At 35.1% G+C, this 27,939-nt stretch overlaps 3 protein-coding genes across 8 annotated transcripts; all 3 read left to right on the top strand.

Moving 5' to 3' along the window:
• The first annotated feature begins 4,009 nt into the window (after window positions 1-4,009).
• LOC107462532 (pentatricopeptide repeat-containing protein At2g35030, mitochondrial) lies at window positions 4,010-14,689 on the top strand. 6 transcript variants are annotated; one of them, XM_052252779.1, is made up of 7 exons: window positions 4,010-4,420; window positions 5,234-5,423; window positions 7,338-7,469; window positions 9,073-11,203; window positions 11,870-12,093; window positions 12,708-12,804; window positions 14,272-14,689. In XM_052252779.1, exon 4 carries the CDS (start codon window positions 9,117-9,119, stop codon window positions 11,010-11,012), a length of 1,896 nt encoding a protein of 631 aa, XP_052108739.1. In that variant the 5' UTR covers window positions 4,010-4,420; window positions 5,234-5,423; window positions 7,338-7,469; window positions 9,073-9,116; the 3' UTR covers window positions 11,013-11,203; window positions 11,870-12,093; window positions 12,708-12,804; window positions 14,272-14,689. The 6 variants fall into 6 exon arrangements, with proteins under 6 accessions (XP_052108739.1, XP_052108737.1, XP_052108736.1 ...); XM_052252777.1 differs by having other exon boundaries at window positions 5,292-5,423; window positions 9,073-12,093; XM_052252776.1 differs by having other exon boundaries at window positions 9,073-12,093.
• Window positions 14,690-20,537: 5,848 nt separating this feature from the next.
• On the top strand, window positions 20,538-21,800 carry LOC107462564 (pentatricopeptide repeat-containing protein At1g74630-like). The gene has a single exon (XM_016081173.2). It carries the CDS (start codon window positions 20,538-20,540, stop codon window positions 21,798-21,800), a length of 1,263 nt encoding a protein of 420 aa, XP_015936659.1.
• Window positions 21,801-21,857: 57 nt separating this feature from the next.
• LOC110274860 (pentatricopeptide repeat-containing protein At5g66520-like) lies at window positions 21,858-22,376 on the top strand. The gene has a single exon (XM_021130203.1). It carries the CDS (start codon window positions 21,858-21,860, stop codon window positions 22,374-22,376), a length of 519 nt encoding a protein of 172 aa, XP_020985862.1.
• The last annotated feature ends 5,563 nt before the right edge of the window (window positions 22,377-27,939 follow it).

Genomic DNA, 27,939 nt, shown 5'->3' with positions numbered 1-27,939 from the left:
ATTAGGATTAGTTTAGAGTTAGTTTTAGAGAGAGAAGCTCTCACTTCTCTCTAGTATTAGGATTAGGATTAGGTTTAGTTCTTAGATCTAGATTTAGATTCATCTTCTTCTACTTCTATCTTCTCAATTCCTTGTAGTTACATTCATTCTTCCCCTATTTTTTGGTGTAATCTCTTTTATGTTGTTCGTATATTTTGTTGTAGATCTAGTATTGTTCCTTCTACTTTCTTTCAATTCAATTCAAGGTAATTCATAATAATTGTGTTTCTTTTGATTGTTGTTGTTAACTTCTTTCAATAATTGTTGTTAGATTCTCTTCTTGTTGTCAAAATGCTTTGCTTTTCTTTTGTACCTTCCAAGTGTTTGATGAAATGCTTGGTTGGATTTTAGTGTAGGTTTTGTTCCTCTTGGCCTAGGTAGAGTAATTAGTGACTCTTGAGTTATCTAATTCCTTTGTCGATTGATAATTAGAAGTTGCTAATTGATTTGAATGCCTCTAATGCTAGTCTTTCCTTTAGGAGTTGATTAGGACTTGAGGAATCAAATTGATTCATCCACTTGACTTGCCTCCATGGTTAGAGGTTAACTAAGTGGGAGCAATGGACAATTTGCCATCACAATTGAGGAGGATAGCTAGGATAGGACTTCTAGTTCTCATATCTTGCCAAGAGTTTTATTAGTTGTTAGTTTATTTTCTTTGCCATTTATATTTCTTGTCTAAAATCTTAAAAACCCCAATTATAACTCACAACCAATAACAAGACACTTTATTGTAAATCCTAGGGAGAACGACCCGAGGTTTGAATACTTCGGTTATTAATTTTAGGGGTTTGTTACTTGTGACAAACAATCTTTTGTATGAAAGGATTATTTTTGGTTTAGAAACTATACTTGCAACGAGATTTCATTAGTGAAATTCTAAACCGTCAAAAATCCAATTGTCACACCCCCTAGACTTCTAGCTCCTCTTCCTCTACTCCGACCACCCCGGTAATGCCACAGGTTGCAGGTTTAGCAAACCATCCGTTCATCATGGTCCCTTATCCTAACTACATGCCTCTATCTACGGTGACGACGCAGTCTCCTACCACTTAGCAGCTCGCATCCACGTCGACTTCACCTTTAGTTATGGAGCCCGCGGCCCCGGAGTCCAGCCATGGCAGTGAGCCAGCAGCTGATGTGCCACCACCACCTCTCATCATACAGTTAAAGATTTGGCCTGATGGTGGTACGAGGTAAGTATCAAGTTGAGTCCCATGTATTTTCTGTCTATGATTATCACTGAAAGTGCCTGAAAATTTATTCTAGTTTAGTGGATTTAGGTTTGAATGCTGGTAATATTTTTAAGTTTCAATAATTATAGTTAAATTTATTGCTAAAATTTCCTGATAATTGATTTGCCTCTCGTGGATTTAGGTTGATTATTGTTTGTGGGTTGTTAAGTTTGTGCCGAACAACAACGTGCGTACTCAGGAGATGACCAATGTCACCAAACTGATGTACGACCATCCCTGTCCCAGCTACATGAAGATCTCCACTGTGACCAGGGAGCGATGGTTTTAGAAATGGGCGGTAATTAATATTTTTTTTATATTCAAACCTTTTTAGCTAATTTATATCTTCTATATTGCTTAATTAATTTTAAAGTTTCTTTGTTGCAGCTGCACTTTAGGTGGGATATTGAGCACGACTTTACCATCAGAAAGATATTTGACCAATGGGTCGGCGGCTCCAGCAGATGCTGGATGATGTTCATTAAGGGCAGGACCATCGGATGCAGTGGCTCCGACCAGATATAAAGAAGGGTCTATTTGTTTATTGGGAGACCCATGAGGGGTACCGGCATTGGCGTCTCACTAACAGAGCTAACAGGGCCTCACCCAGGTCATCCAAGTATATTGGCGGCTCAGCGACCTTCATGAATACGAAGGCCATGCTGGTATATAAAGTGACTTTAATTATGTTAATAACTTAGTTATATTCTTCTGCATATCAATACTAGGCATCTTAATCATATTGTTTCAATGTAACATGTGTAGTCGAAGTCGTTAGATTGTGAGGCAATGTTAGCAGAGACGTTCAAGTACACTCACACGCTGTAGGAGAACAAATAGACATTTGTTTATCAGCGGCCTTAGGACCGTTATGTGAGTAAACACACATCTAATTATCTTCTACTATAAAATTATTAGAGATTAACTGTATATCTGTCGGAGTACTAATCATAATAACTTGTGTTGATTACACAAGAGTCCTACACACAGAGACTAGAGATCGTGACTCAACAGTCTCAGCAAGGTGGGGAGGACGCCGCTGATGGCTCTGCAACTGCAGTCATTGATCCCGATGCGGTTTGGCACGAGACCGCCTCAATACCGTACAAGAACCCCGTATACGGGATATGGTCATTATTTGCCAGCAGCCTCCGCACATCCACGTTGAGGTCGTCGTCTGGCTCCGCCACCAGTCGAGCCGTCGTGCCCGAGGAAGGCGTGAATTTGAGGCTGCATGTGTAGGAGCTCCAATGCAACCTTCAATAGCAGGCTCAGGAGCTCAACGATTATCGAAAGAGGTATCAGGAGATCCTCAACCGCGTGACGTCTACGAATGAGCTCAGGTTGGAGTGGAGGGAGTCGCTGGAGCAGATGCAACGTATGGAGGCTCAAATGGAGGTATACCAGACCTAGATGCATACTGTTGGCATCGACCTTACTGGTGGCAGCGGTGCTGGTGGTGGCATACAAACATCACCGCCAACTCAGGGCCACAAGACCGATGACGACGACTACCTAGATCTGTAGTTATTAGTTTTTCGTTTTATTGTTTCATGTATTTATTTGATATACTTTACTTTTATTTTATTCGAACAATGTATTATTTATTTTAAATAAAAACTTTTCATTATTTATATATGGACCACTAATTGTGTAAAAAAATTTAAATTTAAAATTATAATTGACCATTTATTTCAAATTTAAAAAAAAAATTGTCATTACCGATGAAAAATTACCGTTGGAATAATTCGATGGTAATAGTGCGCGAAACAATATTTTTTGGCGCCAACAATACCGTCGGAAGAATTTGCCGATAACCAATTGATTTTTCGAGAAGATAATCCATCACAACTTTCGACGGTAATTACTATTAGAGAAAAAAATTTTGACGGTAAACGTTTACCGATGAGGTTTATACCGTCTGATTATTTTTTATGGTAAATCTAACGATAATTAAATTATTGTACTGGATTTTATTTGTTTTTTAGACGGTACTTAACTTTTTTCTTGTAGTGCGCCCTCTCTATATCCATCCCTTGTTATTGTTGCTAACAAGTGAGCTAAAATAATAAACAATAAATAAATAAAAGTGAGCTAAAAGGTTTGAAATATTTAAAATATATAATTTAAAAATTTACCGGTAAAAATTTAACTTAGAAAATTAATTGGAGCGCGAAAATATAATTAATTGCGAAAGAACGCGTACCGGCGTTATAATTAACTGTAGATGCTTAAGTCTGTCCTGTTTTGCGTATGAGAAAACTAAAACTGTAAAAATAAATAGAAAAATATTTAAAATAAAATCAGATGGGGTGGTCATCGACTCGCCGTCGACCGTTGGTGAGTTCCTGCACCATAGCTTCCCCTGTTCTCTCTTTTCTAAATTTTTCTTTGTATTTTTGCATGTTATTGAAATGCTAATCAATAAATTTGCCTTGTTTGTTGTAAATAATGACTGAACTAGGATTTGTTAAATTTCTTGTTGGAACTTGAATTTGTTACTTTCAATGTTCTAAAAATCGGACTGGACGGTCGGACTAATTCAACAACGAACCGACAATATTAACGGTTTGGTCAGACATGTAAAACTGTTGTTTAGAAAAGCGATGAAAAACCGTTGAATCGGTCAAGAACCGTCCGATCAGACCGAACCGGAACCCGCCCGGTTTACCAAAAACGGAAGCTCCTTCGTTTCTTTCTCCATTTCTTTTTTTTTTTTTCATTCAGAAAGGAACCACACAACCCCAGCCAAAAATCCTATACCCGACCGCCGCAAGGAGTGGCATACTGCCGCCGTCCGTCACTCAAAGTTCGCCATCCGTCCGTCTATCTAGCTTCCCTCGTGCTCCAAGTCTTCAACACCTGTTCGCTGTCACCGATCGCGGCTGCTTCCTCGAGCTCGGCGTTCGTCGTATTTGTCTGCTCAGCCGCGCTTCCGTCGCTGTTTGTTTGCCGTTCACGTTCGCGTCTTCGTTCAGCCGTCGTCTTCGTTCGCGTCATTCGCCGTTCACGTTCTATCGGCGTTCACTGTTCGCGTTCACTCGCCGTTCACCATTCGAGTTCGCATTCGCGTTGCTCTGCTTCAAACTCTGCGACCAACCCGCGCGCTCCACCTAGCCGTCGAACTGCTCTCTTTTGTCGCCGCCGTGAGTTCCCTAAACCCGCCACCAGACAATACATTCACACAACACCAATACTCTGATTCAAACTGTGCAACTTCTGATTTCTATTACAATAAGTAACTATTTGATTTGGTAGTGGTTTGGATTTTTTCATAGACTGAGATAGAGTTACAATAGTTATGTTCTCTTCTCTATCACATTGATATGAAGCTTTGAATTCTCTTATTTTGTTTTAATTTTTACCGCACTCAACATGTTTGATGAAATGCTTTAACCATATTTCTGGTTGGTTTTGTAATTTCTATCTTTTAGAAACTTAGTAAGTTGATTGCATGTGAAATTAGAATAATCGGATCTTGGTAATTAGGGAATTTTAGCTGCACAAATAGCATCTTTGCAGAAAACATATTAGCATGATGATTCCACTTGCATTAGTGTTCTTCTGGTAAATTTTAACTGTTATTGTGAATTTGTTAATTTGCTAATTGATCTTGTGTTGTTGTTCTGTTGTTCTTCTGTTACTTTTAATTTTTTTTTTTGTTTTTGTTGTGATTTTCTGTTCTTGATTTAAGCTGTGATTGAAGGTTCTTTGATTTGGGTATTCTTCACTTTCCTGTAAGCTTAGCTTTTAACTTGTGCATTGTAATTCAATCCAGCTATTTATAATGGAAGTATAATTATGTTAATTGTCAACAAATTTGCAGCAAGTTATTGCATATTTTGATGATTAATTACATTTAGTTGGTGATATTTTATGTAGGGTTTTAAATTTGAAAGATATTTAGGATGTTTATTTATAATTTATTGGAATGGTTTTTCCGATTGAATCACGGTTAGACCGGCTGGACCAGTAAACCAGTGACTAAAACGGTTTGATGACCAGTCCGGTTTTCAGAACCTTGGTTGCTTCCCAGTCGCAGAATCAGAACAGGAGCCACTCTAGTTGCAGGGAGTTCAGACGCAGCAGCAGCTGGTCACTGCCACTGCATCCCTCTCTCCTGAGTTCTTGCTCTGTTCTTTGACTCAGGTTCTCAGATCACCTTTTCTTCTCTATTTTGGTTAATTTAGGATTAGTTATATGTTGATTCTAGTGTTAATTTGATTTGGTTAGGATTATTTGCTGCTGTCAGTTCAGTTTAGGTTTTAGAATTAGTGTTAGTTTATACATAGTTAAATTTGCCGTTAAGAGCTTCTTGAGTTTGAATTTCAATTTGTTTGGATTGATTGATTGATACTTTGCTGAGTCACTGCGAAATGCTGCTGATTTCTCATGTCATTGGTGCTGAATTTTGAATTGGTGTTGCAAAGAATGTTTGTTGGTGCTATTTTGTGTTATTTATGCTTTTGCACGCCAAGTGTTCGACAATATGCCTCAAAGAGCTTTTAATGAAAATTTTGGCTCAATCTTTGAAAATCAATGCTTGTTTGTACATGATTCTTGTTATTATGCATTGATGATTGAATATGATATGTTTCTTATTGACCAAATTTTTTTTAAGTTGTGAATGATTGAGGTTCCTTTGCCTAATAGTACAAGATTAATTAAATTACTCCTATGTAACCCAATTATGTCAACTTTGTATGCTTATTTAGTTTTGGGTAATATTGGGAATGAATTTCAAATATTGAAATTAACCTTGTGGTATTGTTTAAAGGAAATACATAGTTCATCTCGCTTATCCCTCTATATATGTTAATTGGTAGAGTAAATGTCCAAATTGGTATAAGACATATAGGATATCAAATCAGTTACTTCCAAGATTTTTAATGAGTTGGTTTTTTGTAGAACAAAATAATCATCAATTTAAGGACCAACTGGTATATAAATAGATTAGACTGAAGGACTGAATTGATGCCATTTTAAATAGAGAGACCAAATTGTTGTACAAAATGTTTAGAGTGTAAAGGACCAACTTGATGGTGCTAAAATCTTTGGAGAACTAAATTGAGCTTTTACTTTCATTTCATATGCAAATCTGCAGCAAATTTTTACATATTTTGATGATTGATGACATTTTTATGTTGGCATTTCATATTTGGATTTAAATTTGTACTTTTTCTAAAGATCTTGAGACTTTGGTTGATGACATTTCATGTATTGTTTTAAATTTAGAAGATATTTTAAAATTTATATTAGACTATAATTATGTTTTAGAGTGTTTATTTATAATTTATTTATTATTTTATTATAAAACGGTTTTTCTGGTTGGACCATGGTTGGACCAGTAAACCAGTGAACCAATGACTAGAGTGGTTCGATGACTGGTCCGGTTTTCAGAACCTTGGAGTTTCCGCAAAGAAACCTGTACTGTATTGTATTAAATGGAAATTTATTTGGATTCTTCATCTAAATGGTATTTCATAACAAACCAAACTTCAACTATCACAGTAAAATTAAATTCAATAATCGGCAAAAGGTGCTATACTTTAAATACTTTGCTACCTACTCCTTTTATATATTTTTTTCTTTTTTAATTAAAAAAATCACCGTCTCTTGCCTTTAATAATTATATTTTTTCCTTCAAGATAAATCTGAATTTAGGTACAGCTAGCATACTAGTGATTTAGTAATCGTACCGAAGCAATCACCAAAAAAATATTATGAATAAATAACTGAAACAGAAGGGCTTAAGGCATTATGCCTTTTTATCTTGAACTTAAAAGTATCTATGCATACTGTTAGTGTTGGTTGTGCGTTGGGGAACGATTGGAAGAAAGTAGGCTACTATTTTTGTAATGCCATCCACTTTGTCTCCAATTATAAAACATTGAGACATTCTTCTTCCTGCAGCACAGGTAAAACATTATGTTTGATAGATAAATCAATAGAAAGAAGATAAATAGATATGAGATATCTTTATGTAGATAGGATAGATAGATAGAAGATAGATATAAGATAATTATGTGACTAACATTCAGTTGGATTTGCTTTGAAACACAGGTAAACACGTTGCACCTTCCTTGTTTCCAGATCCTCCTCAATGTCTTCTCCCTCCTCTCCTGAAAGCTAGTGATGATGCTGAGCCATATGAGCCTTTGGGTGGCAACATGCTACCTTAAAGCAAATCATCAGGTTGGGTTTTGTTTTTAAAGTTTAAACTTGTTGATTAATTAGGGTGACAGTAAAAGGTAAGTCATGTGAGTGTAAAGATTATGCATATGTAAATTGTTAGTTAAAATTTAAAATAATTTAGAATTGGTTTGTTCATTGGTGAGATATGTTGGCAGTGGCAGGTAATATAATTAATTTTCAAAGACAGTGATTATATGCTTTCATCTCATAAATAGATAACCACCGGGAACCTCTAATTGCTTCCTAATAGCCGTCAACCTAGCAGATAGTAGGACTTGTAGAAACATTAAAAAAATGCATGCTTTAAGCAAAAGGTGAACCGGCTTAATTTTTTAATAAACATTTTAACATCACCCTTGCATGAATATGCTTAACACAAACTCTTAATGTGCATAGAAGCCCCTAACCCATGCACCTTTTTCCTGTGCCACTTTGAACAGCAGGAGGTTACCTTTTCTGAACTTCTGCAACTTCATTTGCCAATTTGCATTAGTGCAACAGTGAATGTATTGATTGATTAGGCCACGGAGGTGTTTGAAGCTGAGGTCTTGTGCATGGGACTGGGACTAACTGTGGATATATTAGATATTTGATAGATAGCTGCCTATAAATACTAGTGGTTAGTTAGTTTTCAATTCAGTTAGAAAATTCTGTTAAAGTGTGTTAATTCAGGAGAGGAAAATTCTCTCTAGTGTTGGTTAGACCCAACAGTGTACTCCAATAAAGGATTGTGATTTACAAAAAAATTTTGAAACAGTTAAAATGTCTTTGAATTTGGAACTGAATCCCTTTCTCATTTTGAAACTGAATCCATTTTACATAATCAATATCAAATCCTCACACCTCACCTCTCCTTTCTTAAATCTGGCCCTGACCTAGAAACCCAGGTCATGTTTCCTGCTGCGAAACATCATCCCCGTTCACTGCCTTGCATGGTGGTCCAGCAAGCCCAGGTACGGCTGGGTTGATTAACGTCGCTGCCCCATGTACTGCCATTCTTCCTTGGATGCACCTCCATCGACACCCTTCCCCTTCAATCATCCAAAAAGGCAACTGATTTCCTTGCATTGGAAAAAAGGTTTGAATTTCAGAAAGGTATTATAGATTGAATAGATTTATTTTTAGGACATATTTATCTACAATCGCAAAGTAGGCACATACTTCTTTGTCTGTCTTCGCATATAATCCCTTTCTCCAATTAATAATAGTAAGGTGGTGTCGTGGTGATTCCAAAGATGGTGTGGTGGCCACACTATGACAGGCATCTATATTTATGTTTCTTTGTATGAGATTCTGAGTTCTAATATTATGTTTTGCATTCCATCTATATTATTGCATATACAATAGCTGAGCTTATCTTGTCTCATCGTTCTATTTCACTTTTTCTGTCCCGTAATGACCACCATGAGTTTAGGATCTAGATATCTATCTTTGTTTTTTGCAAAGTTCCCTCATTGGGTGAACTCAACATGTTTCCCAATGGGTCATGTGTAATTAGCTTTTGGAATTCAATTATCATGCGTGATTGCTAGTAACCACAACCCTAAGTCAATTTCAGAATGAAATTCTTTTATCAAAAAAAAAAAAAAAAAATATTGAACAGGTACTTGAGACTCTGCCAGAACACCTACCGATTATCATTGAAACATGAAGAAGCTACACTATTTGTCGTCATTGACTTTGATGCAAATTCGTTATCACAATACACACATTTACCAATGCTTCATAAGTGGCTTTCCAATGCTGAGAAACCTTGCAATTAGGCTGAAATCCACGGCTAATCTTCAGTTGGAAATGAAACAATGCAATTCTTTCATTTCATGCCTTTGCAAGGAAGGGAAAATCGACAATGCACGCAAGGTATTTGATAAAATTTCTGAAAGGGACATTGGTTTGTGGACCACAATGATAAGTGGGTACATCAAGTGTGGCATGATCAAGGAGGCTAGAAAGTTGTTTGACAGAGTGGATGCAAAGAAGAATGTTGTCATTTGGACTGCTATGGTTAGCGGTTACATAAAGTCCAATATGATCAAGGAAGCTGAGAGGCTGTTTCATGAGATGCCTGTGAGGAATGTTGTGTCTTGGAATACTATGATGGATGGGTATGCACATAATGGGCAGACACAAATGGCTTTGGACTTGTTTAGGAGGATGCCAGAGAGGAACGTGGTTTCCTGGAATACAATCATAACAGCTTTGGCTCGATGTGGGAGGATTGAGGAAGCACAGATGCTTTTTGATCAGATGGTGGAAAGAGATGTTGTTTCATGGACTACCATGGTTGCAGGATTGGCTAAGAATGGGAGAATTGATGATGCTCGGACACTCTTTGATGTGATGCCTGTTCGAAATGTGGTTTCATGGAATGCAATGGTCACAGGTTATGCACAAAACGGAAGATTGAATGAGGCTTTAGAGTTGTTCGAAAGGATGCCTGAGAGAGACATGCCTTCATGGAATACGGTGATCACTGGTTTAATTCAGAATGGGGAGTTGAATAGGGCAGAAAAGTTGTTCCATGAGATGCCACAAAAGAATGTGATTACCTGGACTGCAATGATGACGGGCTATGTGCAGAATGGCCTAAGTGAAGAAGCACTGAAAATGTTTAACAAAATGCAATCTCATGATTGGTTAAAACCCAACACTGGAACCTTTGTGACAGTGTTAGGTGCTTGCATTGACTTAGCTGGTCTTGCTGAGGGGCAACAAATTCATCAATTGATAAGTAAAACTATTTTTCAGGAAAACACATACGTGGTATCAGCACTGATAAATATGTACTCAAAATGTGGAGAGCTGCGTACTGCTAGGAAGATGTTTGATGGTGGGCTATTAAGCCAAAGGGATTTGATATCATGGAATGGTATGATTGCTGCTTATGCACACCACGGATGTGGCAAGGAAGCAATTAACCTATTTAATGAAATGCAAGATCAAGGTTTCCAAGCTAACGATGTCACCTTTGTTGGACTTCTCACTGCTTGCAGTCATGCTGGTTTAGTTGAGGAGGGGCTTAAATACTTTGACAAGCTTTTGAAAAACAGGTCTATAGAAGTCAGGGAAGAACACTACGCATGTTTAGTTGATCTTTGTGGACGAGCAGGAAGGCTGAAAGAAGCTTTCGATATCATTGAGAGACTTGGGGAAGATTCATCAATTTCTGTATGGGGAGCGCTCCTTGCTGGATGCAATGTACATGGGAATGAAATTATTGGGAATCTTGTAGCTAAGAAAATTTTGAAAATTGAACCAGAGAACGCAGGCACTTATTTATCACTTTCCAATATGTATGCTTCCGTAGGGAAATGGAAAGAAGCTGCCAATGTTAGGATGAAAATGAAGGACAAGGGGCTAAAGAAGCAGCCGGGTTGTAGTTGGATTGGAGTTGGCAATACAGTGCAAATATTTGTAGTTGGTGATAAGTCCCATTCTCAATTTGAGCTACTTGGGGGTTTACTTCTTGATCTACATAACAAAATGAGAAGGGCTGGAGATATGCCAGATGATGATGTATTAGTTGGTGTAGAGTTCTTATAGCATGAATCTCTATTACTTGAAGCTTTCTATTGTGCAGTGAAGTGGAAATATGAGAAATTTTACCTGGTCGTACACTTATATCTGAAATTAGCTTCCTCCTTGAACAGGGACATGTCATGTATACTGTTGCTTTGATTACTTTCGTGGGATTTGTCATCTCATGACCACCGTGGTTTTCTTCCTGTCATCAGGTGCTATTAGAAAACTGAAAATGCTGCTGACTTCTTGAATTCCCTTGATTGATGAAATAAATGTGCTTGTGGTGGTGTGTATTTGAATTTGGAGATTTTTTGTTATCAAAGTCAAATCGATTTTTGACTCTGCCTATAAAGAAGTGAGACCCATGGTTATGCAAAAATATCAACTTAGGTTGTTAAGCGAGACCCATAGGGGCACCTTTGTATTAATTTATGTGGGAACACATGAGAAAAGGGGTGTGTTTCTATGAAGTGTGATGTTTCTTTTATTCTCCTTTGAGTCTTCCTTCCTCTTGGCATCTTTCTCTACTTTTTTTCTCGTTTCTTTTCATCCTGGGTAACTCAGATACTAAACTGTACCTATGTCATTCTAAATTCCGATTCACTCTAAATTATATGCACTGAGTATCTCCATTCTGCTATGTGCTTTCTTCATATTGTTAAGCCGACAACTTCAGTTTTCTGCTCTAGTGGTGGCAAGATTAATGCTTATATTGTCATGTAATTTAACTCACCATTTAGAAATCACTGAATATGCTGAACTAGTTAGTGATAACGAGAATTACATTTCTCCTACGAGATTGGAATCGGAACATAGTGATGAGATTTTAGTCTGCTGGATATTTTGAAATGGTTACAAAGTTTGTTCACTTGTCTCAGGAAATGCATGTTGGCTTGATACATCTAAGGGCAGGGCAATCAGTTCTAAAATTAAATTGATCTGGAGAACTTGCGATGAGATTTTCGTTGCAGTTTGGTTCATCCAACAAATATGGTATTACGTGGGAAATTTATTGCCAGAAGTCCAAAGAAATCTCAGTTTTGTTAGCTTGGAGCTGAAATGGGTGACTCCAGAGCAAAATTTAGTATCTCAATACCTTGAGGTAACTTGTTTGTATAATGTAAATGTTTTCTTTGTTTTTGTTGGTTACCCTTTCTCTCTCATTTATGCTAATGGTATTCTTTCAATTGAAGTTAACGGTGGCTGATTTTATGAATTTACAGTATGAACCTGTCACCTTGAAATTACATGGAAGACAATTCAACCATTACTCCAAGATTCACCTATAATCTTTTATAGTTCCTTTAAATTAATTCAAAATTCTTTTTCTCTTAACTACCCTTCTTCCTTCCTTTCATTATTTGTGCCAATTATTTTATTCCACTAACTTTTTAGTTGTTTTTGTTTCAAAGTGTTTTGTCTTAAGAAATAGTGTGCTGAAATGGGCATTTTGCAAACCTCAATGGTAGCGCTGCTCTTAGATTTAATATATGTTTCGTGTAAATATTGTATCAGTTTGACATTTATATTACTTCAACTTACATGTCAAGTTTGATGTCTATATAACTATATATAAATAGATGAGTACAAAAAGCAGTGTTGTTAAGTGATATCTTAAAGTGTTTATATTTTGAAGGTTTGTTCTTTACTTTTTTTTATGCCCTTGGTTATTCTCTAAGGCTGGAAATGTCTTTGTATCCATGGCTTTTTCTGCAGGACCAGTGAGGGAAAAAGGATTTTACCATCTGTTCCATCAATAAGTTTTTGAATACTGTTATGAAAGTCCCTCCCAAGCGCCATAACAGTATAACAGGTAAGATAATAATTTTGTTACAGACTTACAGTTTAACTCGGTTCTTTTTTATATTTCCAAACATAAAGTGTTATTGGACACCTTACTTTGCCTTGAAATTGTTTTATCATATGGCATTTGTCTTTTGTCATTCTGGTCGAGTTTCTGTTCTCTAATCTTAAAAGCAATAATTGTGTTAAAATTTTTTGCTTCAGTAGGCCATGTAAAAAGGAAATATATAGAAGTGCCACATGGTGCATCTTTTATAGATTTTCACTTTCAAGCTTTGTCGTTACCATTTCAGATAATTAATTTGTCACTTACTTTGGCCATTTCAAATAATTAATTTGTTCACTTACTCTTGAATCATCTCATTGTCCATAGTCTTAGCTTTTTATATGTCCATATTAATTATGGAATATAATTCTAGCATCTTGCATGATGCTACCTATGAAGTATTAAAGAATTACTCAGTAAAATGAAATTGATGTTAATATTGGGTTTTTTGTTGCTAATTTGGACTTGGCCTGTGAAAAAGGTGACAATTTGAATTTGTTAAAATCAACTTATTGCTTAATTCTGTGCCAAATTTTCCCCTTTTAATGTTCATCTCAGGTGCAAGATTCATACTATTATTTCTGATTATTTTGTTCCTGATTATTCCTGATTATAGTGTTCTTTTAGCACACTTTTGATTCTAATTGAGCTTACATTATACTATATCATCAGTATCAGAAGCTAGAAAACAAGAAAATATATTAGTGAACTTGTTATTATTTTGATGTATGCATTATCTTTATTAATGTCGGTAACTACTTCAGGATATGGTGGTGATATTGAAATATCCCAAAATGTTCATTATGAGTCGGAGTAAACTTGTGAGTGCTCCAACAGTGGTATATAAATGTCAATTTTTTGTGTGTCGATATATCTATGTATAGTAGATATGTAAGATCCAGCAGATATGTTAATTCTCCTAAGAATAATATTTTTTAGATACTTCCTTTAATACAAAATGCACCACAACTTTTTCCATGGGTCAATTACACTTATCTCTTCTACTCTTAGGTAAGATTATACATGATCTTTTTTACTTGTAAAAATATGCATTGATTACTTATGAAATTTAGGTTATGTCAATTATGAATTATTGGTATCCTTATAATTTCCACAATGTGATACTCATAGTTATAACAACTCAAAAAGAGTCATATTAATACTGTCTGAAATCAATCGCAAGCCTTGGATATGGAGAACTAACATGGTAGTAATAAATTCATAGCATTGTTGAAACTATAAATTGTAAAAGAATTAGAATTTGGAAAGCCATTGTCTTGGTGGTTGATGCACTTAGTTTGGTTGGACTCTCTTTTGACTCTGGTTTATCTTTTATTTTTTTAAAGTATTACTTGACTGTAGCTTGTCTTACTAGTTTCTTTTTTTTAAATTTTGTATTGTAACTGTTTGAAAATTCTGATTTATTTTCAGACTAAAGAGATCACTCTAACTCAAGGAACATTAAAAGAAAAGACCAAACACAAGAAACTAGGATTGCCATAATATCCTATACATAATTATCCAGTGGTCTATTCTTATCAACTTTATGGTGGAGCTCTCCCCATTCCCTTTCATCCTGTTCAAAGGAGCATGCCGTACTTTAATCATTATCCTTCTACTGTCGGAATTACATTATATCCTCAATTCTCCCACGTCTCGCCGTATCTTGGTGGACCCAGCGATAAGAATATGAGTTGGACTTTTGATATGTCATCAAGAACAAAAAGTGATAGAGTTATCAACTATATTAAATTTTAAATTTTCTACAGTTTTTTTATAGCCTAGGATCTTGAATCATAGACTTTTCTGTTTTAACTATGATTATTTATCCTATCAAATACTTTATTTTTCTTAGAAAATTTTAGTCCTTTTAATTTCCAAAATATACGTGCAAGTAAGATGAATATGCATTCATATGCTTCTGTAGCTATATGGAAATGCATGTCTGAATTGAGAATTTAGAAGATCCAATTAGCCCAGTTGTTCAATTGAATCATAGAACATAGAGTTAGAAACATCTGCTACCGAAACTATTAGTTAGATAACATTATCCTATTTTTAATCCTACCTTAAAATAATGAATGTTTTTAATCCAACCTAACTCCGATGCGACATGTTTGATGATCTATCAATGCTTGTTTCTGACCAAAGATGTACCAGCTGATAATAAAATTGGGCCTATTCCATTTACACTTGTAACAGTAAGTAAAACATATATGATAAACTGAATGGAACTTGTCTTTTATGTAGGTTATTATACTAAAGGCTAGCGGAATAAATTTTACCCATGTACATAATTATTAGGACGATCGGAGCCATTCACAACAGTGTTCAGCGATACTACGGGGATTATGAATGCGCAATATCATTGTCTGATACAAGTGACGAAAGCAACGGCTTGATGCTTATGCAACAAGTATATAAACATTATTCATGTATAACCAGGAGCATTATGAAGATGCTTCTCGTCATTTTTTTTTTAAAATTTTTTGCGGGATGCTCCTTGTCAAATTGAAATGAATTTCCCATTTATGCATGCAGCATTCATACCTTCTAGTTTCTATCACCCACCAACCTAACAATACCAAATACAAATAGGGGGGAAGAAAAACGTTGTTTTTCAAAAAAATGAATCATGAGTATTACGAGTGGCTGAAGACTGTATTCATCATCAAACACATTTAGAGTATGAATACCTTAATCAGATCAAATTCATATACATAATAGATCTAAAATATGTAACAAGCCAAATAAAAGGGTTCATAAAGCTTGTCCTAAGTCTGTCTTATTATCGTGCCTACTTAACCCTTATTTCATGTTATTAAAGTTGATGCCAGGGGGGTCTCACCAGCATTATTGCATTTTCTGAAAGCTCAATTAAAAATGTACTCTGGCTAGCCATGATATTATCTTTGGCACCCATGCGAACAAAGATACGGTCCAGAGACGACAAATCAAAACTCTCTGTTGGGACATCAGCCCCTACCTGCAGAAGAAAACATGTTCTTAAATTATCAAATGCCATGCTGAAGAAAACATGTTCTTAAAGGAAAGGAGTGTATTGAATCAAGATAAGAAAGGCTAAAACAAAGAGACTCGTTTCAGCAGAAGAAATATAGTGAGCAACAATACAGAATTAAAAAGTTTAAATTCTAATTTGCATTGTTGTAGACCAAGTTTAAATACTGTACGAATCTGCTCCAATTTTGCTTTCAAGAGTTGGTCTCAATATATATTTTCATAAGCAGCATTAATATATACAAAAGCATCGATTGATAGAGTAACTAAACTACCACAATAACAACATTTCTCTATGAACTTCCACTCGTCAATTAGAAAATAAATTCATTTTGAGTTTCATGACTTCTTAGTTTAAATTTAAGTAATTTATCATCTAAACTAATCTCATATTTAATATTATTCTACATAGTTAATAAATAAATAAAAAATGTATTACCTGTTATCAAGAGAAGAAATATAATTCATGACAAACAATCACACTCCTCAACAATTTATTCTTTTATTATTGGAATAATATCGCTCTGAACTTGTATAAAGATTCCTCCTCTCCCCGGTCTCCATGCATCTCCATATATCAAGCGTTATTTAAATCAATTTTTCATTTAAGTTATAGCACACACTGTCACGGTAAATTTTAGAAAGTTAGATTTAACGATGTTTGTATAATTTTTTGGAGTGTTTGAGAATATTCTAGATAATTTTAAAATGTTCTAGAATGTCTAGAAGGTCTCGGAATATTTTAGAAGGTTCTAGAAGACTCTGAAAGATCATGGAGTATTCTAGAAGAGTGTGGATATATATAGAAGTATAAATAGTAGTATGAAATAATTTAAAAATATTTAAAAATTTGTGGTATGATAGATATTTGTAATGAAGGTTCTAGATGATTAATCTAAACCGTTGATTAGATTTAATCATAATCATCCATTGAGAAAATGGATGACTATAAATAGGGGGGTTAGAGTTTGAGAGTGTGTGAGTCATGTGTAACAAACACTTGAGTAATAAAGTGTTCTTTCCACCAAAGTTTCATTTCTCTTGTGTTTTTAGCTTTCTTGCTAAGTATTGAGAGTTAGACTGACTTGGTTTTAGCTCAAGAGGTTGAGTAAGTTTGAGTACCGGTACGGTAGCATTTGAGTATGTTTAAAGTCGTGACAATTTGGCATCAGAGAAAGGTTTGAGAGGGAGCACAAGTGGTTTGTGGGTATGACTTCTAGTGTAACCATGGAGTATGTTGAGTCTCAAAGGGGAAGGGATGCTATTCCTTTTCAATGGGGAGGTAAGAAGATCCGTTTTTCAAGTGAACCTAGAGGTAAGGACTCTAATTTCTTAGAAGAGAGAGTTTTTATGTTGGAGAATGTTCTATCCTTTATGGATGAGCTCTTCCAAAGGATAACATGATAAAGAAATCTTTGAGACTCACGTGTTAGGAGAACTGGATACTTTAAAAAAAATGCTCCAAATCGAAGAGAATACCGAAAATTCTTTACCTTTAGACTCACTTGAAGATAGAGATGGCAATACCACCCGAACACACACGGGTACCCACCCCGCCCCTATCCGCTCGGGGCGGATTTTTAGTGGGGCGGATTCTTGGAAGGGGCGGGGCGGGGTCGGGTTAAATACAAAAAAGTCCATGACTTTAATAAACGGAGGACAATTTAGTCCTCTCATCTATTTGCCTCTCATACACCAAACGGAACTGGCTGACGTGGCTGAAACAGTGTCCAGGTGTCCGTTACGGTGCCACGCTGGAAGGAGAATAAAGTTCGAAGGACAAATAAGTTCTTGACGTCATTTTGCAAATAAAATTCGAAGGACAAATAGGTCCTTGAGAATTTTTTTTCATTATGCTTCTATTATGAGAATTTAGTTTATAAAATTATGCTTGTATTTTGAAATCTAGTTAACTTGTTGTATTCTGCAATTTAAATTATTTATATTAAAATTACAGAAATGGGGCTTGTTCTATTTCTACTTTTTTTTCTTAAATTGCATTAGTTCAGTTTTAGTGCATTTGTGTATTATATTAGAATTTGTTAAATTGCATTAGTTCAGTTTTCATCATACCAGTGGCATTAGTTAGCATCAGTTCATTTATGCATCAAGTTAGCATTAGTTCATTTGTGCATCATTCATGTATTAAGTTAGCATTAGTGTATTTGTGTATTATATTAGAACTAGTATTTTTATCCATAATAACATTACGAGAATATTTTTTTTAAATTATAGTTCACTTTGTTCTAACAGTATAAATTATGCATGACACAAAAGATTTATAAAATCAAACTACTTTTACAAAAAATTCGTAAGTTGACAAAAGTTTCTGACTAAGAAGACTAAGATATCCGTAGATAAAAAATTAAATAATAAGATTTTTAGTTATTATTTTTATATGAAAAAGTCTAATTTTTTATTAATAATTAATTTTAACATTTGTTATCTAAAATTTAAAATAATTTAATTTGTATACTTTTACATTTAAAATATTTTAATTGTAAAAAAATATCAAATGACATATTTTGATTTGTCAAATTACTAATATAAAATATAATTATATATAGAGTAAAAATAGTAGAGAGAAATATAAAAATGGAGAGAGGTAGATGAGAAAATTTAGGAAAGGAGTTTATTAATTTTGAAAAAAAAAATTCTCAATTACCTATTTGTCCTTCGAACTTTATTTGTAAAATGACGTCAATGACTTATTTGTCCTTTGAACTTTATTTTCCTTCCAGCGTGGTACCGTAACAGACACTTGGACACAGCCACGTCAGCCAGTTCCGTTTGGTGTATGAGAGAAAAATAGACAGAAGGACTAAATTGTCCTCCGTTTGTTAAAGTCGGGGACTTTTTTGTATTTAAATTTTGTCAGGAATGTATTTGTCAAAAATTTAAAAAGTCAGAGACCTATATGTCTTTTTCCCTAATTTTAATATATAATATATAATATATGTAAAATAATTAGTAAATAATTAATAATATTGTATTATATTTAAATTTTTACTTTAATTTATGTTATGTATGCGATGATGGTTATATAAATTTTGAAATTTTATTTTATTTATTAGATTTTAATAATTATAGCATCCCTTTCCCACTTATGCTTCCTCTCGAATCTTGCTCTAATACCAAAAACTTACTCAACCTCTTCAGTTAAGACCAAGTTAGCCACTTAGCTTAACCCTCAATACTTAGAAAGAAAGTTAAGAAAACAAGAGAAAGGAAGCTTTGGTAGAAAGAACACTTTGTTACTCAAGTGTTTGTTACAAATGACTCACACACTCTCAAATTTTAACTGTCACTCCCTATTTATAGTCATCCACCTCTTTAATAGATAGTTATGATTAATTCTAATCTACGATCTAGATTAATCATCTAAAACTTTTATTACAAATATCTATCATACAACAACTTTTTAAAAATTTTGTATACATCCACACTCTTCTAGAATACTCCATAATCTTTTAGAATTTTCTAGAACCTTTTAGGACATTTTAAAATGTTTCAAAACCATCTAAAATATTCTCAAATACTCCAAAAAATTATACAAACATAATTAAATCTAATTTTCTAAAATTTACTAATAAAAATAAAAAATTGATTTAAAAAACGCTGGAATCCCTAACTTTATTGTAAATTGAATTGATTTTTTATTAATTATTCAATGAAATTTAAAATAAAAAAATAATAAAGTCAGCATCTTTCTTTCAAGGTCAATTTGATCATTAGTCTTTAAACAACTAAATTATGACAAAAATAATATTTTTTTTTGAAAAAAATAGTAATTAAATCGAGAGGCTTGCTATATATACAAGTCTTTTTGACTTAAAGTCTTATAAGTTGGTATAATTTCAACAAAAAACACGCATTACACTCCCACATTCAAAAGTAGATAAACGCACGTTATTCAACCACTTCCTGATTCCAAAGCGCGCTACTTACCATGCATTATAAACGACTCTTCTTCTTCCTCTATGAAAACAAGTTTCTTGCCAAATTTAAAAATAATGGAACTTCAAAAATACACCCAAACGATTAAAGAAATACACTCAAACGATTACAGAAATACACCCAAACGGTTACAGAAATTCACCCAAACGATTATAGAAATACACCCAAAGGATTACAAAAACTACACCTAAATAATTTAAGAAATACACCCAAAATTCTTTGAAGTACACATTATGCATAATTCAGAACTCTTTCTCTTTCTCCTTTTCATCTTCTACTTCTTCTTCTTCAAAAACGATTTCAGAGCTTGATGTCAAAAAACAATGGAAATCGAGAATAACTAAAAAAGATAATAGAGAGAAAATCACGTAAATAAAGAAGGAGAAAGAGAAGGCAAAAAATGAAAGAAAAGAAAAAAAATGTGCAGCAAGAAAAAGAATAATGTGCAGTGAAAACGTACAATAACGGTTGAAGAAGGAGAAAGAGGAGATAAGAAACGAAAGAAAGGAAGAAGAAGAAGAATGTGCAGCAAGAAGAAGAAGGTGCAGTGAAAACGTACAGTAATAATTGAAGAAGGAGAAAGAGAAGACAAGAAACAAAAAAAAAAAAAAGAAAGAAAAATTTGCGCAAGAAGAAGATGAATGTGCAATTGTAAAGACTTGTTTAAAAAAACGCCTATCAAATCAAATGCAGCATAGGCTTGAATTCAGAGAAAGAAAGAGATGATGTTCTGCTCCACGCCTTCCCACCACCACCAGAAAGTACTTGACCCACCGCCGTCCACCGTCAACGCCACTAACTTCAACACCGTACTCGAACTCAAACAAATACACGCACTTCTCGTCAAAACCCAAAGCCATCACTCTCTCCCTCTCACTCGCGTCGTTCTCATCTGCGCCCTCACCAACCATTTTTCTTATGCTCACAAAATCCTCCACCTCTCACCAAACTCCCAAGAACTCTTTCCATGGAACTTCTGCCTCAAACATTTTGCCGAAGGGGAGTCCCCTCACGACGCCATCACTCTCTTCCGTCGCCTCCGCCAAATGGGTACTCCAATCCCTGACCACTTCATGTGTTCCTTCGTTCTCAAAGCCTGTACTCGTGTTTCCGACATTCAAACTGGGAGAATCATTCATGCCTTCGCGGTGAAGCTTGGGTTAACAGCTAATTTGGTTTTGCAAAATATGATTATGCATTTGTATGCAGTTTGCGGGGAGATGAGTGATGCGCGCCTTATGTTCGATAAAATGCCTCAGCGAGATGTTGTTACTTGGAACATAATGATAAGTCAGTTGGTTAAGGCGGGTGACTTCCGTGTCGCTTATGGTTTGTTTTGTGTGATGCCGGAGAGGAATGTGAAGACATGGACGTCCATGATTTCGGGGTTTGTCCGGTGTGGGAAGTCGGAGGAAGCTGTAGGGTTGTTCTTGGAGATGGAGAGGGAAGGTTTGATGCCAAATGAGGTGACCGTGGTGGCAGTTTTAGCGGCTTGTGCTGATTTGGGTGACTTGGAGCTTGGCAAGAGTGTTCACCAGTTCGCAGATCGGAGTGGGTTTCATGGGAATGTACATGTTTGTAACACACTGATTGATATGTATGTGAAGTGCGGATGCTTGGAAGAGGGTTACAGAGTTTTTGAAGCCATGAGAGAACGAAGAACTGTTGTATCGTGGTCGAGCATGATAGCAGGGTTTGCGATGCACGGTTATGGAGAGAAGGCTCTAGAATTGTATGATGAGATGATTGGATCAGGTGTGGAACCAAATCATGTGACATTCATTGGGCTCCTCCATGCTTGTAGCCACATGGGATTGGTCGAAAAGGGTCGAGAGTTTTTCGCCACCATGACCAGAGCATATGGAATAGTGCCTAGGATTGAGCATTATGGTTGCTTGGTTGATCTCCTGAGTCGCGCAGGACTATTGAAAGAGGCTCATGAGGTTATCATAAACATGCCTATGTTGCCAAATGGGGTCATTTGAGGGGCTCTGCTTGGTGGTTGCAGGCTTCATAAGAACATCGAATTGGCTGAGAAAGCTATGAAACATATTTCGGAATTGGATCCACTTAATGATTATGCAGAGGTGGGAAAATGGGAACAAGTAACGAAAATCAGGAAGTTGATGAAGAACAGAGGGGTGAAGAAAACGCCTGGATGCAGTTCAATCACAATAGATGGAACAGTTCATGAGTTTGTAGCCGGGGATGAGTCTCATCCTGAATGTGATGAGATATTTGAGAGGTGGGAAAAATTATTAGTGAAGATGAAGGAAGAAGGGTATGTGCCAAATACTTCAGTTGTGCTTCTTGATGTGGAAGATAAAGAAAAGGAGAAGTTCCTGTTTCGCCATAGCGAAAAACTGGCACTTGTGTATGGGTTGATGAACACAAAACCTGGAATGCCTATTAGGATTATGAAGAATCTTCGTGTGTGTGAGGATTGTCATGCTGCTTTTAAAATACTATCTGCCATTGAAAAGAAAGAAATTGTGGTGCGTGATCGGAGTAGGTTTCATTGTTTCAAAAATGGTGATTGTACATGCAAGGATTATTGGTAGTTATTTTATGCCTTTGTTAACAAGTAAATATAAGCTTTTAATCACAAGAACTTTTCACTCATGATAAGGATAATTCAGCAGAATTGAAGGTAATGAGTGTGATCATGTGAAACAATATAAAGGAAATAAAAGAAGAGATCTGAGGAGATAACTGGTACTCAGTTAAATGCTGATAATTATTGCTAATTATCATTGCTCTAACGCCTTTGATTGTGGACTACTGTTCATGATTCCAAAGAAAGTTTACTGTTTGGCCAAATAACAAGCATTATACACTTTTGTTTATTTTTTATTAATTATGTGGTCAATAATCGGCTCAAACGAAGATTATTGATTTGACCAATTAATAGAAAATATATGCGGTAATGAATAGGTTACGAAGTTTAGGTTTTCATGTATGCATTTAGTCGGTTCAAAGAAAGGTTTAATCTGTGACATAAAATTTTTGAAAATATTCGATTATTACAATGAGAGTATCATTTATAATTAATTTTTTTCTCCAAATATTGAAAATTAATTTTGTTCTAAATATCTCAATATGAACTTTTTTTTCCATTATTTAACTAATATTTATTGCATATTTTTGTTCTAATTCAGTTACTATGGATTCAGCTACCAAAATTTCTGCACAAGTTAGCAGTATTCCTATATTAAATGGTACAAATTTTAAAGTTTAGAAGGATACCATGGAGATTGTCCTTAGTTGTATAGATCTGGATATAGTTCTTCGAGAGGAGAAACCCACTTCCACTCCAGAAAATTCTAATGTGGTTAAAATAGAGAAATGGGAGAGATCCAATTGAATGAGTATCGTGATTATGAAATGCTCAATTCTTGAGGCGTTTTAGGGCTCAATTACTGAGGAGAAAGATGCCAAAATATTCTTAATAGATGTGAAAATTTTTTTGCTAAGAATGAAAAGGCAAAGGCAAGTAACCTTTTGAGCAAACTTGTCTCCATGAGGTATAAAGGTAAAAGGAACATAAGGGAGAATATCATGGAAATGTCTCATCTTCCTTCCAGATTAAAAGCACAAAAGTTAGAGTTGTCCGAGGATTTACTCGTGCATTTTATTTTAACTCTCTTCCTGCACACTTTAAAATGAGTTATAACACTCTAAAGGACACCTAATCCCTAAATAAGCTTATATCTTGCTGTGTGCAAGAAGAAGAGAGGTTACAATGAAATAAGACTGGAAGTTCTCATACAGTTTCACTCTTCTCAATATAAAAGAAAGCGTGATACTACTGCGGATGTACCTTCTCAGCAGAAAAAGGCTAAGAAACAGGATCAAACTTCAATCTGTTTCTTCTGTAGGAAGGTGGGACACATGAAGAAAGATTATACCAAATAATGCACTTGGCGTGGAAAGAATGGTATAATTCTTACTTTCGTTTGTTTTGAAACTAATTTAAGTTATGCATCTATTGATACTTGGTGGGTAGATTCTACTACTACTACACATGTACGTATTACTATGCAGGATTGCCTGTGGAACCGACCACCAAGTGATGCTGAAAGATACATCTATGTGGCAGACGGCAATATAGTTGCAGTCGAAGTTATAGGAACCTTTAGATTATGTTCCACGAGTGGATTTTACTTTGATTTATTTGAGACATTTTATGTACCGTCATTTAGAAGAAATTTAGTTTCTGTTTCTTATTTGGACAAATCATGTTATTTTTGTTCGTTCAGAAACAATAAAGTCAGTCTCTTTAATAATTCGAATAATATTTGCTCTAGTCGTTTGGCAGATTAAAATATATAGACTTGATTTGAATTCCTATAATAATGAATACTACAAACAAGTATAAAACGAAAACTAAATGAGAATTTGACATCATTATGGCACAAACGCCTATGTCATATCTCTAAACAGAGAATTCAGAGGCTTGTATTAGATGAAATTTTTGGACTCCTAAATTTGGCAGATTTTGAAGTCTGCATTGAGTGCATAAAGGGAAAAAGGACAAACGAAAGAAAATAAGATGTCGAGAGAGCTAAAGATGTCTTAGAACTGATACATACCGATATATGTGATCCATTTTCTACTGTCTCTTGGAATGGACAACAGTATTTTATTACATTCATAGATGATTACTTTTGTCATGGGTATCTATATTTAATTCATGAAAAGTCTCAAGTCTTGGATGTTTTTAAGTCTTTCAACTTCAACTTGGAAAGAAAATTAAAGCTGTCAAATCTAATCGTGGTGGTGAATACTATGAAAGATATGACAGTTCAGTAAGCAACATCCCGGGCTATTTGCGCTTTTCCTAGAGGAGTGTGGTTTTGTTCCGTAACATACCATACCAGGAAAACCTAGTATGAATAGCAAAGGAACTGAGCTCTTAATGACATGGTGAGAAGTATGATTAGTCATTCTTCCTTACCTGAATCACTGTGGAGAGAGAAGCCTTAATGACCACAGTGTACATCCTTAATAGGGTGACAAACAAAGCAGTTAACAACACCTCTTATGAAATTTGGATTGAGAAAAGGCCCAATATAAAGCATTTGCACATTTGGGGATGTCCAGTTGAGGCGCGACCTTATAGGCCACATGGAAGAAAATTGGGTTCAAGAATAATTAGTTGCTACTTTGTTGGTTACACTGAGCGATCACAGGGGTACAAGTTTTACGATCCTGCATCAAGGTCTATTTTGTAATGAAAAATGCAAGATTTTTTGAGGATGTTGAGTTTGGGGAAGGTAATATTAGGAATGTTGCTTTTGATGAGGATTCTATAACTGATAATGATCATATTTTCATATATATTATTGTTCAAGATACAGTTATAGTACAAAAGCACAATGAGAATCCTACTGTAGATCCAGTTACAATACAAGAGCATAATAAGAATATTGTTGTTGCTCAAGATGCTGCTATAGTATAGGAGAATAATAAGAATCATCCTCAACCTCAACCCATACAACAAGCTCAAGAATCTCAAGAAGTGCCATTAAGGAGATCCAATAGAGAAAGGAGAAGTACGATTTCAACTGAATATGTAGTCTATCTCTAAGAACACGAGGATGGCATTGATTTAATAGAAAATGATCCAATCAACTTTCACCAAATCATGCAAAGCTCTAACTCTAAAAAATAGATTGATGCCATGAAAGAAGAGACAAAGTCTACGAAAGATAATGATGTTTGGGATCTCGTGGAATTACCTGAAGGTGTGAAACCAATTGGTTGTAAATGAATATTTAAAACCAAAAGGGATTTTAACGGTAATGTTAAGAGATATAAAGCTTGTCTAGTCGCTAAATGCTTTACTCAAAAGGAAGGCATAGACTATAAAGAGACTTTCTTTCCGTTATCATCAAAAGACTCTTTTAGAACCATAATGGCACTAGTAGCTCATTTTAACTTGGAGCTACATCAGATGGATGTGAAGACAACATTTCTCAATTGTGACATTGATAAAATGATGTATATAGTACAACCAGAAAATTTTGTATCAGACGATTCAAAATCTGTGGTTTGTAAGTTAAAGAAATCTATTTATAATCTCAAACAAGCTTTCCGTCAATGGTATCACAAGTTTCATCAATTAATTACCTCATATGGCTGAGGTAAATATTACAAATGAATGTGTATACCGTAAGTTCAGTAGGAGTAAATACATATTTTTAGTCTTATATGTTGATGACTTTCTACTTGTCAGTAATGATATAGGCTTATTGCATGAAACTAAAAAATTTCTATCAAACAAATTCGAAATGAAAGATCTTGAAGATGCCTCTTTTGTATTAGGAATCGAGATACTAAGAGATCGCTCTCAAGGTATTCTTGGATTGTGACAAAAGAACTATATCAAAAAAAAATTTAAGTAGAAATGACATGGAAAGTTGTAGACTAATGGACACACCCATAGCTAAAGGAGACGAGTTCAATCTCAAGTAATGCCTCAAAAATGATCTTGAGAGAACAACAATGTATGATAAACGTTATGTATCAGCACTAGAGAGCTTAATATATGCTCAAGTCTGCACACATCCCGATATATCATTCATAGTGAGAGTGTTGGGTAGATACTTGAGCAATCTTAGTATGGATCACTGGATAGCTGTTAAACGCGTAATGTGTTATTTGAAGAGAACAAATGATTACATGCTTACTTATCGGAGATAAAAAAACCTGGAGATCATTAGATACTCTGATTCTGATTTTGTGGGATGCCAATATAGTAGATGCTCTACTTCAGGCTTTGTCTTCATGTTGGCTGGAGGAGCTATTGCATGAAAGTCTAACAAACAGACACTTTTAGCTTCTTTAATAATGGAGGCAGGGTATGTTTCTTACTTTGAGACATCCAAACATGGCATATGGTTGCAAAACTTTGTTACTGAACTTCATATAATAGATGATGCTGAAAGACCATTGAAGAAATTTTGTGACAATAAGTCAGCAGTACTATACTCCAATAACAATAAGAGCTCGACGAAATCAAAGCATATAGACATCAAGTTCTTAGTTGTCAAGGAGAAAGTTCAAGAAAAACAGATTTCTATAGAATATATAGGAATAGAGTATATGCTAGCAGACCCATTAACTAAGGGATTGACCTCTAAAGTCTTTCATGAGCACACTGCTCGGGTGGGTGACAATATGTGTAATGCCTTGGTTTAGTGGGAGATTATTTTATGCTATACATCCTATGACAAATATTGAATTATCTTTCTGCAGAATTAAATTGATGATTTATTTCATGTTATGTGCAATGTTTATTTTGTAATATTTTTTTGTGTTTGATCTCAATAAAGTTTTAAAGTTGGACCAGTTGGAAATAGACATGCACGAGATCACTTGGCATGTAATTTCCATATTACTCATCCAAATTTGATTTATGTCATTAAGTATATTACTATGGTAATTATCGTGGTTCAGTCACGACACTAATGTGATAAAAGCTACGGTAATTCCATAACTGATATATAAGATGAACCAGATTGTTAAAGTAATCAAAGAATATGGTGGCTGATTTGTTGGTCCCAACTATCTTTGGGACTAACGTTAGTCCCTTAGTCTGACTTTTAATTTAAACCGTTAGATTATTTTAGTATTATATCTAACGGTGTAGATTAAATACAAATTTATATTTTATTAAATGCTCCCTAATATTTAATGTTTTTACAAATAATTCCCTTCTTCTTCCTCTTATTATTTGTTTTGCAGATGGGGCCTCTTCTTTTTTCTCTTCTTCTTCTTCTTCACCACTGCAATGAAAACCGATGCTAGCAGCAACTGCCAAGGTCTGGTCAAGACTACCCATGAACACATGCAACTGTCAGAGTCTGGTTCGAGACTATTCTGCACCCCTGCCCACCCCGCCTCTAAAATTTGTGTTCTTCTCGTCTTTTTGGTCATCGACGTCGTGTGGTGTTCTTCGAGGAGGAGGTCTTTTTCATCGAAGTTGCCACACATACATACACAGAGACACATACTTCACACTTGAGACAGAAAATCAGAAAAGAAGGAACAAAAGAAATGAAATGAAAAAAAATCTTCGCGGAAGTTTATGGCCTCAAAGGAGACCCAAGATTTCTAGCT

Source organism: Arachis duranensis, chromosome 8 (assembly GCF_000817695.3).
Source record: "Arachis duranensis cultivar V14167 chromosome 8, aradu.V14167.gnm2.J7QH, whole genome shotgun sequence".
Classification (NCBI taxonomy): Eukaryota; Viridiplantae; Streptophyta; class Magnoliopsida; order Fabales; family Fabaceae; genus Arachis; species Arachis duranensis.
Note: the sequence above shows the minus strand (reverse complement) of the source record. Positions and strands in the feature narration are given on the sequence as shown.

Bases quoted from the DNA above. Each gene is read 5' to 3' on its own strand.
- LOC107462564 (XM_016081173.2), top strand. From the start codon at position 20,538: ATGATGTTCTGCTCCACGCCTTCCCACCACCACCAGAAAGTACTTGAC.
- LOC107462532 (XM_052252778.1), top strand. From the start codon at position 9,117: ATGAAGAAGCTACACTATTTGTCGTCATTGACTTTGATGCAAATTCGT.
- LOC110274860 (XM_021130203.1), top strand. From the start codon at position 21,858: ATGAAACATATTTCGGAATTGGATCCACTTAATGATTATGCAGAGGTG.